This window comes from Macaca mulatta, chromosome 11, assembly GCF_049350105.2.
Source record: "Macaca mulatta isolate MMU2019108-1 chromosome 11, T2T-MMU8v2.0, whole genome shotgun sequence".
Taxonomy (NCBI): domain Eukaryota; kingdom Metazoa; phylum Chordata; class Mammalia; order Primates; family Cercopithecidae; genus Macaca; species Macaca mulatta.
This window is the reverse complement of record NC_133416.1, coordinates 73,794,182-73,815,041: the sequence shown is the minus strand read 5'-3', so window position 1 is coordinate 73,815,041 and position 20,860 is coordinate 73,794,182. Positions and strand designations below refer to the sequence as shown.

Genomic DNA, 20,860 nt, shown 5'->3' with positions numbered 1-20,860 from the left:
CTAGAAATGATTTTTACCGTTTTGAAAATGAAGAACAGAAAGGTTAAGAAACTTACTCAAGGTCACACAGCCATTTAGTGGCAAAAGCAAGATTCAAAGTCAGGCAATTTGATTCTAAACTGTGCTTTTGGCCATTACACCATTCTCTCCTACATAATGCCTCCGTAAACAGTTGGACATACCTAGGCCGTTAGGAGGATTATTTCTGGTAGTTTTTTTCCTCTTGTACAAGCATTCCTCAATTTCTATATATTCTATCTTTAACATTTTCCACCAGATGCTTTTAGCTGATGGATTTCTAAGGCTGTTACCTTCACAGGAGCTTTTCTGGCTTCCTCATGTTCAGTGGAGGCAACCTTCTTTCCTTGGCACTGTGATGGCCATCAGAGCCCTGCCTAGATAAGCAAATAACACGTGAAGTGAGCATTATACCCGCCCTTTTATATCACAACACACCAGAGGCTCTGAGCTACTAAGTGCTTTTTAATCACCCCAGATTTGCAAGAGCATGTCCTAATGACACTTCCTAAACGGCATCATTACTTCTCCAAAAATGTTTTCTCATAAAATATTTGCTTTAAAAAATGCCTGATAAATTCTGTCTTGGGCAATTATACCAACTTTTCACACCCTTAGAACCTGTGTCAGCACACTGGGTCTTGCTTTTTTAATAGTCCTCCATGACAGCTCATCACTGGCAAGTTCTGTTCAGTGTACATCTCCCTTGTCTGATCCTAATGTTTGGTCTCATGTTGACACACTGGTTGAACTAAGTAGCAGACAGTGGTCACAAGGATTATAACATGTGTGAGCTCATGGTTGTTTTTGGCGTCTTTGAAAAGAGAAATAAAAATGGCCGATTATAATAAGCTAAGAATGAGTCAATGCGGTTGTCTGTAGGGAGCTGAAAAAGTGGGTAAGAGTCACGTTTTAAGATCTCTGAGAACACTGTGTTTTAAAATACCCAGAAGATTTGGAAAATGCACAACATTTAATAACTGTATATGTGTTGCAGGGTAGGGGGTGTGGGGATCAGTATATTCAATGCTAGCCAAGTCAGGATGTTCCATGCTGTTTAAATAATGAGCTAAGCATGTTAAGCATTTTAAAGCAATTGCATGCAAAGAAAAAGAAATGTAATCGTTAAATAAGCAAATAAATGGGATCTATCAGGTGTATTTTGTATCAGAAAGATTTATGAAGTTGAAATGAAGAAGAAAGTGCAAATTATTTTAGTACTTTAATCAAATTGACTCTAATGATATAAAATGTTGAGTATTTGTGGGATTAACCTCATTGTTTTAGTTTTTTGCAAAACGAATTTCCAGGTTTAGGTATATGGCAGAACATTTTTGGTTTATGATGATTCTTTGTTGTTAAGAATCAGAAGAACCTCCAAACAGCACTGTTTATTTTTGGGATAGAGATGTTATATAAAAGAATGAATACAATGGCAGAGAATCAAGGAAATGAGAAAATTGGAATAAGATTATGGGGCTATGTGTGCCACCCGCTGATGAAGCTCTGAAATGCTTTGGTTTTGAGAATATATTGGAACTTTTGAGCCAATCTTAAGGTTTTGTTTGTCCATACACCACGACCCACCCCCTTCTTATGATAAAATTAGTACCATATTGTTAGTGGAGGTGATATTCCAAATATTTCAAAACCAGCATGACACAGGCCAGTCAGAATGGGCAAACCACGCAGCGAGAAGGGATTCCTGGTAAACACTTGATACATAATGGTCTTTCACTAGACGGTACCTGTCTTAACTGTCACCTGTTTCTGGTTCCTTCTGGTCAGGGTGGTCCTAGAACGATCATCTGTGCTTCAGAGGGGAGAAGGTGATAGGCACTAGTTTTGCCCTCTGTCGAAATATAACTACACTTAAAGATTCTTTGTTAATTGACTTTGTCCCCCTGTAAACTAGATGACATTTTATATCCGTGGCACAGAAACCGTGAGAAAGAAGAGGAGAAAGAATGATTAGCCAGGGGTGAGAAGCTCTGGTTCTTTCCTGTTCTTTACCACTTACTAGCTGAATGACTTTGATGAAAAACACTTTCTCTGAAACCACTTTTCCTTTTCTGGATCAAAAACCTACAATAGAGTTGCTCCATGAGACATTATGTGTGACAGTGCTTTCTAATTCATTAAATTCTATATAAACATGGTACACTTGTATTATACCTTAACAAAACTAATGTTTTAAAGAAACCCTGAAATAAGAATTATCTTAAGGGATTAGTCTGCCCTGAATCCAGCAAACCCATATTTTCATATATTGAGGTGTTTGTGTTTTTAAGAGGGGTAAACCTCTTGAACTAGCTCACTCACTCTTCTTCAGATCATATCGGAGCTTAATCAATCTATATTTTGTACAATTTTACTGCCTTCTTTTTCCATAGCCCCTACTTGGTAACCCTCACAGAGCATGTTGTAAAGTTTGAACTGTCTAGACAGCTGAACCACCATAATTAACATGTTTGTGACAGGTCCCAAAGACACATGCTTACATTGATCTGGTAGCCAAGAAATGTAGGTCACTCTCTCTAGTGGTAGCTCATGTTAGGAGCCTGTGGTCCAGATTCCACTGGTTGCCTTGGCCACTTGAGACCTTCATCCTACAAGTCGATACATTTTGAATAGAAAGTTTGCATTGTTGGAAGGCATTTTACCAGTGCTAGAGTTTAGGATGGGAGGCTAACCTTGCATTAGGCAAAGGGAGGACAAAGGGCTTAGAGCAAAAAGGTTGACCTAGGAGTGGCTCCCTGGGAAATCTCTGAGCATTAGTGAGGCCAGAAATGGAAGAAGATGGGAATACTTGGTGGATTCCTTCATTTTTTGGAAAAGAGTTACTCCAGGAGGCTCCATTTCTATAAGATTTCTGGGGCTGCGCCTGGGCAGGCTAATAGGATAGATATGGATTGGCAGCCACAGTATTCAAATAGAGAAAAAAAAAATCCCCTAGTTTGGGCTCTCAGAAACCTTTCAAAGAGCTCCACGATGGGTTATTTCCCCTGCCAAAGAAATAGGACATTTTAGTAGTTCTGAAGACCTTTCTTGGGACCAGAGGACAGAGCTTTAAAAAAAAAATAAACGTGTTAGGAAAAGGGGAAAATATTTGATCATTTTAGTCATAAGGAAAAGGCAAATTGGATCTGAGTCTGCACAATAGCAGAGGTGCAAGAGATTCCTGTATGGTTTTGAGTTTTATTTGAATAGACTGGGCTGGGGTGGTGGTGTTCCACAGGCAAGATTCTACTAATAGTAATTGGCAGCTGCGTATTCTGAGTGCCTGAATTTTAGGAAATATGTTAGATTTGGAGAAGAATCTTGGAAAGAGCTAACTGTAAATATCTCACTTTAGCTAATAACTCAGTTCTCTATTACTAAGGTATATTTCTATTTAAAGCAAAAAATATATATATCAAGGAGGCTAAACTATTTCTAGGGATAGCCTAATAGAGAAGAACATAATATGGGTTGAAATTCAAAGAAAGATTTATGCTAATGAGAACAATTATAAAAATTTGATTTTGTACTACAGTCCATTTAATATAGTATTTTCTATTGATTAGTGGTTGCTTTAGCTAGACCATCCTTGGTAAAAGAATTCTGTTCTTTTCAAAAACCTTTAAAGTAGATGCTTATGATATTCAGATGTTTTTCACACACAAATTATTCTTCTGTTGGACTCAAAATACAAAGCATATGCATTTCAGTGGTAATGGATTGAAATTGTTTGAGTTCATATTGAATTTATGAATGAAGAAGAGAAAGTTTTACCACTAAATTTGGAATACTGGAAGTTATTTTAGAAACCAGCTTGAAAGGTTTTTCACAGCCTGAAGCGTAGAGAATAAAACTGTATGAATAATTCATAAAGTCCTAGAAATATTAATCAAGTAGTTTAGAGAGTGATATATCTTTTCATTTTGACTAATTCATTTTTTTTTTACTTAAACTTCCTGGCCAACTGTCTAATTTTTTTGTCCTGAATGTTTATGTTAACTCCTGTGGGAGAATTCTGGATTTTGATTAAAATTCCCTACCAAATGTTAGTTTGTATTGACTATATAGTGAGCAAGCTCCTGCTGGCAGATGAGGAGGTGTGCTCCGCCTTCTTGTCACTTTGTGAATGGATTGTGAAGGGTTTGTTAATTTGCTCTTCACTCCATTGGAGCAGATACTCACAAATATCTGCTATGTCGCAAGACTGTTTTATTTGCATAATGAGAAGAATGGTTTGGGGGACGGTTGTTTGGGAAATAGTATAATAAAGTATATTAAAAATAGAAATACTTGGCCTTGTTTGCTTTTATTTCTGGTATCTTTAGAAACAGTCTTGACTGTGTTGCTTTCCAGCCAAGTCCTTTTTTTGGAAGGGTGATTAAAGGGGCTGGGGCTCCATCTGCCTGATTGTCTGCCTAGCCCAAACCCTTTCTTGTATTCACTTTATGAACATACACCGCCTTAACTCTCATAGGTTCAGAAAGTACCAAAGAGGTCTCTGTCCTAGAGCTGCTTCCCTGCTATAGGCAAAACTATGATTCTTTCCTCAATCCCAAATATAAACGGCCCTCCCTCTTTTCCTTTCCTTTTTTTTTCTTTTTGTTGTTGTTTAAAGAACATAGTATATGATCCATGCATTTCTTCCTAAAGTAAGAGTGCAAGCATTTCACTTGCATTTCCCATTAAATGAGACATATAAAGGACACTGACTTGATGCTGAGAAGGAAAGGGGCTGATGGTGGCTGAACTGACTGGATACATAGCCTTTTGCCTTAAACAGAATGCACTGCTCAGTGCTTAGTGTTAGATTTATGGAATGGCTCCTCTCCCAGCATCGTCCCTGCTTTATACAATTTGGTGCTTTGTTGCTATCGAAACAGCATTACTTTCTAAGCCATTGTGATTGTGAAGGGGGAGGAGGCTGTGGCGGGCAGGGGTGGTGGTAGTAGTGAATGACACAGATTTACCAGATGACATGTAGCGGACCTCTGCATCAGCCAAGAGGAATTAAGCTTTGTCACTCCCCACTGGGACTACCTTTCTCCTGGTATGTGCGCAAGGAATTCATATGCTGCTGCTGCTGCAGCCACCAGAGCAGAGCCCTGAGTACACTTTGCCACAGAAAGCAGTGAGCAAGAATGATAGCTGTCTCTTTTAAATGCCGTTGTCAGATTCTAAGGCGACTTACTAAAGGTATCGTGCTTTCCTTGTTATTCCCTCAGTGAGTCTGTTGCAGTATTCTATAAACACAGTTTAATGGTTTTTACTTTCAAATATGACTGCCTTTACAATTTATTGTCAGGCAACAAAGAACTCAGTGAAATATGTATAGATACATATGTAGAGGTAGACTCGGCTTTGCTTTCTGTCCTTACATCCTGGTTGTGTTTGTGCTGAAATCATGAAAGCAGCTTGCGTGATTTTTTTTTTTTTTTTTTTTTTTAATGACTTCATTCTTTGCTGAAAAGAGAATGTGTTTGGGTCCGGTGCTGAAGTTATTGTGGGAAACCGTCATTTTGCATGCTGATTAACTGGTCAAGAGAAGTCAAGTGTGTGTTACTGTCCTTTCTGTGATACATATACTAAATGCAGCTGGCAGATTCAGGACTCGCACAGCTGGTGGATCCACAGAATAATTGTTTGTTCTGTTAATTTCCAACATCTTTTTCCCTGGACAGCTTTAATTTCTTTATGTGTTAGAATTGCATGTCCAGAAAAGTATGTCATTCCAAATACTTTGGTCCTATGTAATATTAGAAGTTTATTTGCAAGTAAAAATCATTGCTTGGAATCTTATCAAGAATTAATAGCTTCAGATTGTCACTCTTAGAACTCTAAAATAGTAATTAAATTTCTCTGTAATATTTAAGGCATTATTGTATTTGAACCATTCTGGATGTGCCGTCTCATTTACTTTGTGAGCATTCTATTGAAAAGTTAGTAAATGGATGCCTTAAAATCTTGTCTTGTGTCCATATAGATATGTGAGCTCTCTTGCCTTATTTCCTTTAGATAGAACCTTCCTTAGAGAAAATTTATTATTTAAAAAAACTTCATTCTGAGTAAATGTATTTCATTGCAAATGCCTTTCTTTTTCAGCCTGTCATATAGAGTACTGTTGAGTAATTAATTAATGGATATAATTATGTTCTAGAAGCTCCGAACCTATAAATATGTTAATGGATGCTATTTCTATCAGTTTAGCTTGACATATCAGAGTTCTTTGATCACGAGCAGTGCAGCTAAAAATGCAATTAATATTTTATTTGGCAGAAGAATGAACACAAAGCAAATAGTGAGAAATAGATATTGAGTCAATAACAGGAAAGAGAATAAATACTATAGACCAACTTCCCGAATGCATTTGCAAGTTGTTTGGATAGCAGAGTGAGTCCTTTAAAAGGTACTTTGGGGAAAATATGGGGAAGATTATCCATTTTAAATTAGGCTGTTAGCCCGAGGCTGTAAATTCTGTTTTGACTTTATCCTCTACAATTGGTACAAAGGTACAATTTCTGTTTGTAAATCATGACTAAGAGACTATCCTTTCTGTTACGGTTTTAGCTAAGACTTTTAAAGACAGGCCTCTTATTCTGAAAAGTTCTTTTCAGACCTAATTTTGGCATTTACTTATCTTGATGTTGAGAATTTAATGCTCTTCTTACATCATAAACATGAAACAATCATTATTTTCTATTTATCTATATCAGTTCTTTTATAAGTCCTACATACTAGGAAGAGAGTGAACCCAAGCAATTTATACTTCTTACAAATATTTTTTACTTTCCCAGTTTTCTGAATTTTATGGAATCATTGATCTCCTGCATTGAAAGGAGATTTAAGTGTTTGTTAATATAGTTGCTAAAAATCTAGATAATTGAGGAAAGTATCGGTACCTGCTTTAGAGTTGCTACCTGACACTTTTTTCCAAAATCTTTATATCTGCTCTATTTGGTATTTAACTTAAGACTGCCAGTTGATCATTAAAATAAAATCTCTATGCAGAATCAATTTTGCCATAATTGGGCTCTTCTTTGTGTTTGACTGGCTGTCCAAATACTTACAATAATGCGCCTGAGTAACACGGTACCTTGCCTTGCCACCTGCTCCAGTCTTGTCCAACAAAGTTCAAGTTCCACCATGCTTCTTGTTCCAAAGTGGATTCATTGAGTTCTAGCACCCTACCCATGCTTGTGGTGCTGTTTTCTTAAGCTGTAATAATAAAACTAGGAAACATATGTAATTACAATATTAAAATGACCTTTCTTTTAGGGTCAGGAGTGTTCTTGGGGACAGGGGTGGATGTACACTTGAAGTTTCTTGTCCCCTTCTCCCTATTCACACAACTCCCACACCCTCACCCTCAATTCCCAAGCATACATATTTCTTTATACCTATTGAGGGCCCCATCTAACACTCACTCTTCCAGACATTTAGCACAAGGCCTTACACTTAGTAGGCACTTCGAAACTGTTTGTTAAAATGAATTGGATTTGTCTAGTTGAAAGTAATAGGGCCTTTGAATCTTCTGTGAGCTCCTAGGAAGTGCTTTGAGAGCTTTATTAGACCTCTTTTGGCTAAAACCTTACCCAGATCTTAGCAGGGGGAAGTTTGCTTCATGACTCCAAAACTACCTTGCTATTTGTGGTTGATATCACCCACAAGAAAAAGCAATATGACAATTGCGATTTCTTCTTAGTTTTCTTAAGGAGAAAATGATGGAATAAAAGGGAAACAATTTTCTACAAACACTCACATTATTGATATTTTTACTTGATTCTTACATTCTACATATATCTAATATATATTTAACAAATATCGATTAAGTACCTACCGTGTGCCTGACACTGACCTTTTTGCACTTAGAATTCTGGGCTGGTGTAAGAAGCATTTTTAAAATCAATATGTTATTGAACAATAAATATTTTTTCTTTAGGTCAGATGTAATTTTAAAAGATGTATAAACCATATATTTCTAGACAAGTCCTTGGATCACGCCACATAGACACTGACCCACAGTATTATAGTAGAATATATTTCAGGTGAACTTAGCACTTCTCTGACTTGGGAATTGAGTCATTTTCTTATTAACGTTTCAAGCTGCTATTTCAATCATTTTGCCTTATCAGGTACCTACCAATGTAGAACAAGAGCAAGAAAATAACCTTTACCCAAAAGGCCCATGCCTGCCATTATGAGAGGACCTTTGGTTCACAGAAACACCAAGCACCACCAAAAGCATTCCCTTTCCCGTCTACTATTGAAATCTAAAGAAGCAATGCTGTTCTTCTTTTCTTCCTCCAGAATGAGAGTCTACTGATTACCTAACCTTAGAGCCAAATCCCAAAATAACATTTTCTGAGGTTTCCAGAGACATCTGACAATAGGATTTTCTGGAGCAGGTAAATCTAGGCTTCTTGGCACCTGCCTTCACAGCTGTTTACCTGGGACAGCCCTGGTTTCTCAGCTAGGGGCTACCATACCTCAAGAGAAGGGAGTATGTTCTCAGAGAAGTGGAGATATTTTCATAGCTCCTGTAGACTTTGTCATGATTGTGTGATTACTCTTCCTTGAGACAGGTTGGCCTCATATGCAGAGAATCACTTTCTGTGGTGATACTGGGTGTGACTCTGCTGCTTGCTCAGGTGCTGCCGTTTCCAGCTCAGAGATCTGAACTTTGGTGCTCCACTGGCAATGGCATTTTTCTTTCACAAGCTTCACTCTGCCTACCAATGCCAACATCAGCCAATTAATATTTACTGACATTCCACAGGGAGCACGGCTCTGGGCACCTTTCATTGTGTTGCTGCCACCCACCCTCTCTCTCTGTCTTCTCTCTACTGGCTCAAAGCTCACGTCGGAAATCTCTGCCTTCACTTTAGTATAGACTTCAACATTGTTTATCATAGCTGGCCTAAGTGTCATTTTATTTTCTACTTATCTTCACTTTCTCTCTCTTCCCAAATACACATATGGCCTAAAATAGAATTAACTCTCCCTGTCCCTTTCCCACTAACAAACTATAAGCAGCCCCGTTGACCTTCATCCCAATGGGGTGTCTGAGTGAGACATCTGTGGCTGGCAGGGAACTGCTCCCTGCTGTGCATTCTATTTTCTTTCACCCTCCCTCTCTTCTTCCTGGTTTCTCCTCCCAACCTCAATATCTTTTCTCCTTTTCTGCTGCCTGGACGTGGATGGGTATTGCTCTCCACTGGCACTGAGCAAGATTAAGAGGCTGGGTTGTGATCACACTCACACTCATTTTTTTCAGTCATTGTTCCCTACATTTGCCCCAGTCATGGAATCATTACGCTTGAAAGGGAAGGTCAGACATTCGTCTAGGACTTGTTTCCAGAGAGAACTGAAACTCGACCATCCCAGACAACCAGCAAACTTATTCTCAATTCTCTCCAACAAGAACAGTCTTAAAGTTTGTCTGATAAACTTTTAATGGATTATTCAGGTGACATAGAAATCCCTTTAAACTCTGACACTCATCCTGTGTTTAAAAGTTCTTCTATTTAGAAACTAATTTCCTAAGTGTAATCTTAATTAAAGAAACACATTTAAATGTTTTGTCTTAATGGAAGAGGAAAAATATTTCCCATCTTTTCTCATCTGCAGAATCTTTTAATCCAAGGAATTCTGAATCCACCACAGAGCTCAGTATCAGTGTTCTGAACATGATGGCTCCTTTGCTGATGGCCTTGGATTTTCAGTTCTGGTTGCTCTGCTCTTTCCCATCTGTCTGTGTCTAGCCTTGTGGCTCCTTCAGCAGTCTTCTCTAATGGTTCCTCATCCACTCTGTGATATGGTTCAGAATTGATAATCATCTGGGTTGAGAATGCTCTCTCTGCTAGATCTCATTTCTCCTGTCTCCCCATCCTCATCCCTTCTGCTAACCCTCATTGGCCTCCTCTGTCAGATCCTGCCATCTGGAACAACTTAACTGTATCCTCCACCTCATTAACTTTCCACCCTTTTCCAAATCTTACCTGCAAACATGTTCTTTCTCCTTTGCCTCCACCCCTTCATTTCATATCATCACAGCTAGTGCATTTAACGTATTTATCTTTCTAGCCTATCAACTTTTAAAAATAATATGCACTTACTAGATATTTCACAAAGTTAAGTCTGCCTTGTTTTATTGGAGTGTCATCTGTTGCTAGGGCATGGGGCATATTTCTCTCACAAATAGAGAGATACCACTTAAACAGGAGAGTGCTGCATCTGGGTCCCAGGCAGGTCTTGTTCTCGCACAAGTTCTGCTCATGGTCAGGATTGTGATGGATTTCTTGCTGTGCTTCTAGTCCACTGCTTTGAGGGGGTTTACCACTTTACTCTCCAGTGGACTGAAGCTTTTCTTTTATGTCACTGGTTAGACTTATCATAACAGCACATTTATTTCTCCCCTGTCTTCCGAATGGGAATTGGTTGCTAGAGTACTTTACCTCCTTCCAGGAGGTACCCATCCTCCAGAGGGAATGTTTGGCTATGCCTCATATGACTCCCTATGAACAAGAAGGAGTCTATACCCTTCTTATAAGATTATGGCAGGTTAGGAAGAAATATCTGGTTCGTTACTAGGAAAAGGAAGGCCAATGTAGGATAGGCATTCTAATCTATTAACTTATATACTTTTGGGAAATGTTTAGGAGGAAGAATGGAAATAAGGATAGCTAATGTTTATTGAGCACTTACTTTCTGCCAGGTACTTTTCTAAACATTTTACATGTGCTAACTCATTTAAATCTTGCAATACTATCATCATTATCCTTGCCATACAGATGAAAAAGAAGAGGTTCAGAGAAGTTAAGGATCATTCCTAAGATCACAAAGTTTGGAGGACAGGAGGAACCCCAGTGTTTCATTTTTGCCATTGTTTTTTCTATTCTAGAAAGGGATAGAAACCACAGACCTGCCCATCTAGAATAATAAAGAGAAATCGACCAACTCAACACCTCACTAATCTCTCAGCATTCCTTATGGTAGGGGAAATAGAATAGACTTAGAAATCAGAAGATGTGTCAGCCTTTCCTAGCTTTCCTGTTTTTACTTGTGTGGCAAAAACAAACAAAAAAACTCAATTTCCCGCACTAAATCTCAGTTTCTTAATCTGTAAATTAAAAATTACTTGTGAAAACTATTTTATACTCATGTTAGCTATAACAAAATGATTTAATTTTCTACTACAGTTGATTTATTTGAAATTCCTATCTTAGTAAATTCACGTTATTCTGGCAAAAAATATAATCTGATAACTTCCCACTATTTGAAAGGAGGCAAAATACTATTTTCTAGGAATAGACAAGCAGTCAGTGTTTGGATCCCAACTTTTTCTCTCTTTTAGTTTCTTACCATTATTTTGCCCATATACATGAGAATTATGTTAAATTTAAAATTAGTAACTGCTGCTTTATTAAATATACAGAAGAAAATATTATTTACAGATTTTTAAAACAATTATTTAAGTTTCAGTATCGCATATATCCAAAAGAAAAATGCACCCAGATGTTTATTACATGTAGCTCCTTAAAGGATGTTACTGCACCCTTCAAACCAAGGAAACTTTGACCTTGCCATTACAAAAAGCAATAAAAACAGTGGTCTTGGATGTCTCAGTCAGTGATGACTACCTAAATTCAGACAAAGCTTGGGGTATTAGAAAATGAAAAAGAACTTCTTACTAATAATTCCAACTAGATTATTAAATAGCTGAATATATGAAGAATACAATAAGTTACATTTGTACTAAGGAAATTTCTATTCATTTTCAAAACAGATGTATTAGGAGAAAAGGTAAAACTAAATATCACTAAGGATATGTTGTCATCATAATAATGGAAACCAATGGAAGGAAACAAATTGGTTTACAAATTATTATTATGCTTTTTTAATAAGTTGAAGTTATACTATATGTGTAATACATAGTTTGTCTTACATCTTCTTGCTAATATTCTGCCCATTTGTGCACATTAGCACACACTTGTCGTAGGAAACTGTTACTGTCTCTGTAGTATTTCCTTATGTGGATTATATATCTCTAGTTTGTTTCCCAGTTTTCAGTCTGATATGTGATACTGTATTGTCTTTAAAGAATTTATTTTGTGCTTTACATTGTTGCTTTCATGTATCTTCACTTTCAAGTCTTCTGATACATATTTTCTGAGAAATGTGTTTAGGATACACATCCCACACATTTTTCCCAAGGCTTTCTTAAGCTAATAGATGTGGCAGAGAGAAAAACAGTGAGAGAAACAGCATTTGGATACCATAATATCCAAAAACCAAAGCAAAGATGAGAGAAGGAAAGGCGAGAAGCAGCCTTTCTGTTTTGTAAGTGGGTCATTGCTGACCTTTGAGAGAACAGTTTTCACAGAGTATTGATGTCCAAACCAGATTATAAGGATTCTCTGCATTAAAGGCAACAAGGGCAGACCACTCTTCTAAGAAGGTCTGAAGGTGAAGGTTAGGCTATAGATGGGCAGCAGCCCGTGGGGGTGGAGGGTGGGGCCAAAGGGGATAAGGAAGCCTATTATAGGATGGGAGAAATCTGAGCATTTTTTTAAAGGATAGAACCAGTAGGGAGGCAAAATTTCAAGATGCAAACTAGAAGAGGGATGAATTCTAGAACCAGGCAAGACAGGGTGAGTGTGAGACCAGGATACAGATGGTAGCCAGCTAGGGTGAGCAAGAGGGACAGTCCTGTCACAGAGACAAGAAAGCGTAGGAAGAAAGACTTTGAGGTGGGCATTAAGGAAATTAATCAAACTTGGCTTTCTTAGTAAATCAGAAGATGACTCTAAAATCTCCTATTTTTATGAGCACCCAGTCCAGGGGTTTCTAAATTTTTCTCTGCATTGGAATTACCTTGTGACCTTAAGAAAATAGTGTTGCCTGAATTCAACCCCAGAGATTGTGATTTAATTGCCTGGAAGTGTGGCCTCTTCTTTGGAATTTTAACACATTCCCCAGGTGACTTTACTGTGTTAACTGAGTTTGGGAGCCATGGACCTCATCTATTGGCAGCTTCACAGAGATGCCACAATTAGACATGTTTCAACCAGAGACAGCCCAGGAATTTTACTCAGCTGCTGGAAGGGAGAAGCTGAGCAGATATAAGGGCTATGTAACTGCTATAGCCTTCCTGTGACTTTGAGGGCAGAGCCTATCTGAAAATGGTAGTGGATCCAAAAGATAAAGAGACATCATATCTGAGTGTCATCACTTCAGCCTCTGGTCAAGAACTACCTTAAGGGAGCTCTCCCCTAGACTTCTTCAATTAAGTTACCCATTAAATGTCTTTAACACCTAAGCCCATTAAAGCCAGGTCTTTCTGTTATTTGCAATCAAAAGAGGCCTGATACAGGATATAGCGCATTTGTGTGTAGACATTTTGGTGAGAGTTTTGAAGACATGGTTTAAAAATGACAGTTGACTCAACCATTTGCTGAGTCCACTCCTGAGTTGCTCGCATTCCACAGAACTGTTTGAACACCCCTGCAGATCTGAGCCTGCAGCCCTGTGTGAAGTTATGAGTGCCACTGCTAACGTAGGATTTCCAGTGGATCATTTTGTTAAGTCCTCGACTCTGCCCTCCTTGGCAGTCCACATCAGCATAGACTGGAAGGAATGTTCCATGGGGATGGAAATTAATATTATAATTTTCATGTGATTTTTCTGTCCTTACTATTTAGGGAGCTAAGGGCTAACTGATTTTTCCCTTCCTTCTCCCTTTATGCAGAAGGTTTTTGTATGGAGAGAATAGTTGAAAGGCAGGGTTTTAAAGTTTTCTGCTGATATAAGGTGCAATGTTCTGAGCATCTCCAGTCTTCTCATTGCTCTCTCTTCTCTTCTGTTACTTTTCTTCTTCCAATGCTAATGGACATAGATCTACTTATGCAAAGGATGAGTAAGGTGCAGAAAGTCTGTTGCCCTAGCCCACAATGAAGAGTAGACTTCATTGGTTGAAGTCTTCTATGGAGCCAGTTGTTGAATGTTGAAGAATTTTTTGAACTAGCTTTTAAACACAATTATTTAAAATTATATAAATTTTCATTGATATTGATATTAAAAACAGAGGTAATGAATACTAACAGTTCATCACTTTCTAATCATTACTATATTTTATGTTCTATGCTCTCGAAGTCTACTGTGTCTATGTGGGAGAGCTACTCTATAATGGTGTGCCACACATCTCTTAGCAACTCCACATTCAATGACATCAAGTTGGTAGATTGAAATTGGCCATACTGGGAGTATTTACACCAGAGAAATTGGTGAATGCTATAAATCAGGGCGTGCCCTTACCCCTGACAAAGCAGCTTGTTAAACATTTACCAGCACACCACTGAATAGGTACTCCTGCTCTGTGTATTCATAAACCTGTGTAGATGGCTTTCATTATGCTTTCTAAATTTGATGATAATTCTATGTTTATCTGTATACAACCATCAGACTATGAATTCCTTGAAAATTAGTGTCCATGCTTTACTTATCATTATGTCACTGGCAAGTACGAAGTATTTGGTGCAAAGAAAATACCCAATAAGTATCTGTTGAATGGATAATGTTAATATTTATTTATTTATTTATTTGTTGAGACAGAGTCTCAGCACCGGCTAATTTTTTTGTATTTTGGCCAGGCTGGTCTCAAACTCCTGATCTCAAGTGATCTGCCCGCCTTGACCTTCCAAAGTGCTGGGATTACAGGCATGAGCCACCATGCCCAGCCGAATGATGTTAATTTTTAAAGATCTCCTCGCTTAACCAATCCCACACATTTGTTTTGGGCTTGGAGTGTTTCAGATAATGACTTTCCTTTTCATCAGAGTTCTTGATTTTTCACATCACACGAGGAAAGAAAGTTCCAGGAATATTCTGAGGATCTTTTTATTGTTTGCTTATTTGTTTATTTTGAGACAGGGTCTCTCTGTTGCCCAGGCTGGAGTGCAGTGGTGCAATCTTGGCTTACAGAAGCCTCAGCCTCCCAGGACCGAGCAATCCTCCCATCTTGGCAGCCTCCCCACCACTGCCCCCACTCCCAAGTAGCTAGGACCCCACCACACTGGTATTCTTCTTCTTCTTCTTTTTTCAATTTTTATTTTTATTTTTTTGGTAGTGATGAGGTCTCCCTGTGTCCCTATGTTTGCCCAGGCTGATCTTGAACTCCTGGACTCAGGCTATCCTCCCACCTTGGCCTCCCAAGGTGCTGAGATTACATGCATGAGCTACTCATGCACTCGGCCTTTTCTGAGGATCTTTAGTATCCTCTAACATCTGCTGATTTCCCAATTTCCCTTTTAACTAGAGGGGTGTTCCGTACCTTCCTCCTTTCCCTCCTCCTCCCAAAGCCTGCTCAAGGCTGTCTGGAGGAAAATACTGGCAGGGGACCAGAAACAGCACCAGGCAGCTGGAGGCTGAAGGACAAACTATTGTTAAATTCTGCATGACAGAATTCCCAATTGAATTCAATCTGGGGAATATCTAGGACCCCACAGAGTTTCTGATTGAATTGAGTCTTTCCTAATCTATAAAGCTAGGTGACTTCATACAGATCAAAAATGAATTTCATTTATTGCCTTTGTTTTTCTAAATGGTTTGTTGATAAATTTGGTTTACAAGCTATGAAGACTTAGAAAGTATCAGACTAAAGATAGTTTCCAAGACTGATTAATTCCTTGTGATATTTTATATAGATGATATTTATTTATTTTAAATGTATGCCTTCCAAATGTTAAAATCTATATCAGGATTAGTGACTCAAGGCACACTGACAACAAACTTTTGCCTCAGCTACATCCCAAATATCAGCATAAGTAAAAAGTGTAGTTCTAAAAATAGGAGAAAAGGGTATCAAGAAACATGAGATTTTCAGAAATGTCTGGAAGATGGAAAATGGATAAACCAAGCAGACATTACAATCCAGAGCAAATACAAAAAAAGTAGAGGGAGGAGCCACACTTCCTGGCCATGGAACCACAGACGGGCTTCAAACTTGGGTTGTTTTTGCAAAGCAGGCAGAGGAAGGAGACAGAGAACAAGATGATTTTTTGAAGGATGGAACAGCTGAGAAAATTGAACACCTCCTTCACCTTCATCACCTTCCCTATCGTTCCCTAATCTAAAATTAGAAAGCCAATCTCTTAAGAAATTCATGGATCTGTAGTGATGACCCCCCAAGAAAGCCCTCCCCATTTTGGTGTGGAGTTGAGGAGTAGCCTAGTGTACCGCCTGCTCGCCCTGCTGCCTGTCCCCCACCCGAGGCCTTGGGTGAAGTCTGCCAGGGATGCTGCCCTGTTATCCTGGGGAAAAAGTGGTTAAGAAAACATAGTGCTATAACTCACACCAGCTACTTATCTTAGGCAACCTAGTTCTTTATTAATAAATGTAAACTGATAACTTTTAGGGGTCATTGACATTTTTTGGACTAACAACTGACCTGAAGAAAGAAAAGGTGATTCAAGAACAAAAGAGAGATTTTTAAAAATTCTAATGAGTGTTCTCAGAAGCATTCAAGTAAATATTGCATTCAAGAAGGTATCACACAAAACATGACCAGCTATATGACAAGGGAGCAAAAGAGAAATATACAGAATTCACAGAATATAAAATACTGTGACTGCTAAAGTTAATATTCACTAAAAGAAACAGTTGACAAAGTTAAGGCAAATAGTTGAAAAATATAGGTACATAGAAGATCAATTGGATAGGTACAACATCAACCTAAAAATAATTTGGAGAACAGAGGAGAAAAAGGGAAAGAAATTATAATGGAAATGATTGGTGTAAATTCTCCAAATTCAAACATGTTTTCAGATTGAAAGGGCCCTTTGAGCTCTAAGCAAAATTACTAAACAAAGACATAAGCGAATCCTCTTCCAGGACATCATGGAAAGAGAGACGATCCTAAGAACTTCTCAAGAGAAATAAAAATAGGTTTCCTATAAAGGAATTAGAATCAACTTTGCGTCAGATTTTTATCAATACCAGATTTTTTAAAAAGTTTTCAATATTTGAGAATAAATGCTTCAAACCTAAAAATGTCTATCAAGGGTGAGCATAAAATAAATACATTTTTAGGTATGCAATGATTCAGAAAATTTAAATCTAACACATGCTTTCAGAAAAAAAATGACTGGAGATTATACTTAAGCAAAAATGTAAATAGAAGTAATCTAGGAAAGAGGAAAGCGTTAAAGTCTAGAAGCTGTGGATCTAATTTAAGAGTGCAGTGGAATGATATCCCAGAATGGCAGTTATATAGTAGAGTACAGTCAATGCAAATGAGAACCAATCGTCAGAGTCAAGGCGGAAGGCCTGATGAAGAATGTGGATTTCTTAATAATGACTAATTAATCATAATATGATAGAATTTTAATAACGTATACAATTAATGATAAAGTGAAGATATAATGTTTTCTTTTGTCAACAAGAAAAAGAAAGGCAAATAGAAATCCTAAGGGGGACAAAAGTTGGACAAGAAGGTAAAAATCCAAATATGAAGCAATGCAAAATGTGTCATGTTTTTGAAAAACTTTTGGCAAATGAACTTGACCTTTATACTTGGAAGATTCTCCATTGAGTAGCACAGATTTAGGAACATAGAATGCATCTCCTGCTTTAGGGATTTCATCACATTATTTGATTCTCCAATGAAAAATATGTACATAATCATTTTATAATTGTTATTCATATTTAAAATTTTACATTATATCTGTACAGAGAAAGAACAAAACTCAGTTATAACTAGGAAAGGGACATAAATGTTATTAACATAAATTTTTATAATATAAAGATAGTTACATACCTGACTAGCTTTATGTTTGTGGAGGAAAGACAAGTGCAGGGAAGTATAGGGCTAACTGCATTAACGTACATAGAATATGTTGTAAAATACCATGTGAAGTTGACATGGTAAGAAAAAAAGACTACAATTAAAAAGACTGACAGTATGAAAAGTTGGCCTACATTACATAATGGTAAAGGGATCAATTCAACAGGAAGAGCTAACTATCCTAAATATATATGCACCCAATACAGGAGCACCCAGATTCATAAAGCAAGTCCTTAGAGACTTACAAAGAGACTTAGACTCCCATACAATAATAATGGGAGACTTCAACACTCCACTGTCAACATTAGACAGATCAACGAGACAGAAAGTTAACAAGGATATCCAGGAATTGAACTCATCTCTGCAGCAAGCAGACCTAATAGACATCTATAGAACTCTCCACCCCAAATCAACAGAATATACATTCTTCTCAGCACCACATCATACTTACTCCAAAATTGACCACGTAATTGGAAGTAAAGCACTCCTCAGCAAATGTACAAGAACAGAAATTATAACAAACTGTCTCTCAGACCACAGTGCAATCAAACTAGAACTCAGGACTAAGAAACTCACTCAAAACCGCTCAACTACATGGAAACTGAACAACCTGCTCCTGAATGACTACTGGGTACATAACGAAATGAAGGCAGAAATAAAGATGTTCTTTGAAACCAATGAGAACAAAGATACAACATACCAGAATCTCTGGGACACATTTAAAGCAGTGTGTAGAGGGAAATTTATAGCACTAAATGCCCACAAGAGAAAGCAGGAAAGATGTAAAATTGACACTCTAACATCGCAATTAAAAGAACTAGAGAAGCAACAGCAAACACATTCGAAAGCTAGCAGAAGGCAAGAAATAACTAAGATCAGAGCAGAACTGAAGGAGATAGAGACACAAAAAACTCTCCAAAAAATCAATGAATCCAGGAGTTGGTTTTTTGAAAAGATCAACAAAATTGACAGACCACTAGCCAGACTAATAAAGAAGAAAAGAGAGAAGAATCAAATCGACGCAATTAAAAATGATCAAGGGGATATCACCACCGACCCCACAGAAATACAAACTACCATCAGAGAATACTATAAACACCTCTACGCAAATAAACTGGAAAATCTAGAAGAAATGGATAATTTCCTGGACACTTACACTCTTCCAAGACTAAACCAGGAAGAAGTTGAATCCCTGAATAGACCAATAGCAGGCTCTGAAATTGAGGCAACAATTAATAGCCTACCAACCAAAAAAAGTCCAGGACCAGATGGATTCACAGCTGAATTCTACCAGAGGTACAAGGAGGAGTTGGTACCATTCCTTCTGAAACTATTCCAATCAATAGAAAAAGAGGGAATCCTCCCTAACTCATTTTATGAGGCCAACATCATCCTGATACCAAAGCCTGGCAGAGACACAACAAAAAAAGAGAATTTTAGACCAATATCCCTGATGAACATCGATGCAAAAATCCTCAATAAAATACTGGCAAACCGGATTCAGCAACACATCAAAAAGCTTATCCACCATGATCAAGTGGGCTTCATCCCTGGGATGCAAGGCTGGTTCAACATTCGCAAATCAATAAACATAATCCAGCATATAAACAGAACCAAAGACAAGAACCACATGATTATCTCAATTGATGCAGAAAAGGCTTTTGACAAAATTCAACAGCCCTTCATGCTAAAAACGCTCAATAAATTCGGTATTGATGGAACGTACCTCAAAATAATAAGAACTATTTATGACAAACCCACAGCCAATATCATACTGAATGGGCAAAAACTGGAAAAATTCCCTTTGAAAACTGGCACAAGACAGGGATGCCCTCTCTCACCACTCCTATTCAACATAGTGTTGGAAGTTCTGGCTAGGGCAATCAGGCAAGAGAAAGAAATCAAGGGTATTCAGTTAGGAAAAGAAGAAGTCAAATTGTCCCTGTTTGCAGATGACATGATTGTATATTTAGAAAACCCCATTGTCTCAGCCCAAAATCTCCTTAAGCTGATAAGCAACTTCAGCAAAGTCTCAGGATACAAAATTAATGTGCAAAAATCACAAGCATTCTTATACACCAGTAACAGACAAACAGAGAGCCAAATCAGGAATGAACTTCCATTCACAATTGCTTCAAAGAGAATAAAATACCTAGGAATCCAACTTACAAGGGATGTAAAGGACCTCTTCAAGGAGAACTACAAACCACTGCTCAGTGAAATCAAAGAGGACACAAACAAATGGAAGAACATACCATGCTCATGGATAGGAAGAATCAATATCGTGAAAATGGCCATACTGCCCAAGGTAATTTATAGATTCAATGCCATCCCCATCAAGCTACCAATGAGTTTCTTCACAGAATTGGAAAAAACTGCTTTAAAGTTCATATGGAACCAAAAAAGAGCCCGCATCTCCAAGACAATCCTAAGTCAAAAGAACAAAGCTGGAGGCATCACGCTACCTGACTTCAAACTATACTACAAGGCTACAGTAACCAAAACAGCATGGTACTGGTACCAAAACAGAGATATAGACCAATGGAACAGAACAGAGTCCTCAGAAATAATACCACACATCTACAGCCATCTGATCTTTGACAAACCTGAGAGAAACAAGAAATGGGGAAAGGATTCCCTATTTAATAAATGGTGCTGGGAAAATTGGCTAGCCATAAGTAGAAAGCTGAAACTGGATCCTTTCCTTACTCCTTATACGAAAATTAATTCAAGATGGATTAGAGACTTAAATGTTAGACCTAATACCATAAAAATCCTAGAGGAAAACCTAGGTAGTACCATTCAGGACATAGGCATGGGCAAAGATTTCATGTCTAAAACACCAAAAGCAACGGCAGCAAAAGCCAAAATTGACAAATGGGATCTCATTAAACTAAAGAGCTTCTGCACAGCAAAAGACACTACCATCAGAGTGAACAGGCAACCTACAGAATGGGAAAAAATTTTTGCAATCTACTCATCTGACAAAGGGCTAATATCCAGAAC

General features: G+C 37.9%; 1 protein-coding gene and 1 long non-coding RNA gene across 12 annotated transcripts in view; one reads left to right on the top strand and one right to left on the bottom strand.

The window, feature by feature from the left end:
* GRIP1 (glutamate receptor interacting protein 1) overlaps positions 1–20,860 on the top strand; it is a 715,153-nt gene that overhangs the window by 388,071 nt on the left and 306,222 nt on the right. For 6 of the 11 annotated variants that reach the window (XM_015152225.3, XM_001117109.5, XM_077954688.1 and 3 more), the window contains exon 1: positions 4,987–5,211. The exons of the other annotated variants lie outside the window; for them this stretch is intronic. In XM_015152225.3, the coding sequence (XP_015007711.1) occupies positions 5,157–5,211 (55 nt within the window). In that variant the 5' untranslated portion in view covers positions 4,987–5,156. Of the gene's footprint in view, positions 1–4,986; positions 5,212–20,860 lie in introns of those variants that run through there. 11 annotated transcript variants of the gene reach the window in all.
* Positions 1–20,860, bottom strand: part of LOC144332948 (uncharacterized) — a 183,426-nt gene that overhangs the window by 2,232 nt on the left and 160,334 nt on the right. Inside the window, exon 2 of the long non-coding RNA XR_013401212.1 lies at positions 312–395. This is a non-coding gene — a long non-coding RNA (uncharacterized LOC144332948). The remainder of the gene's footprint in view (positions 1–311; positions 396–20,860) is intronic.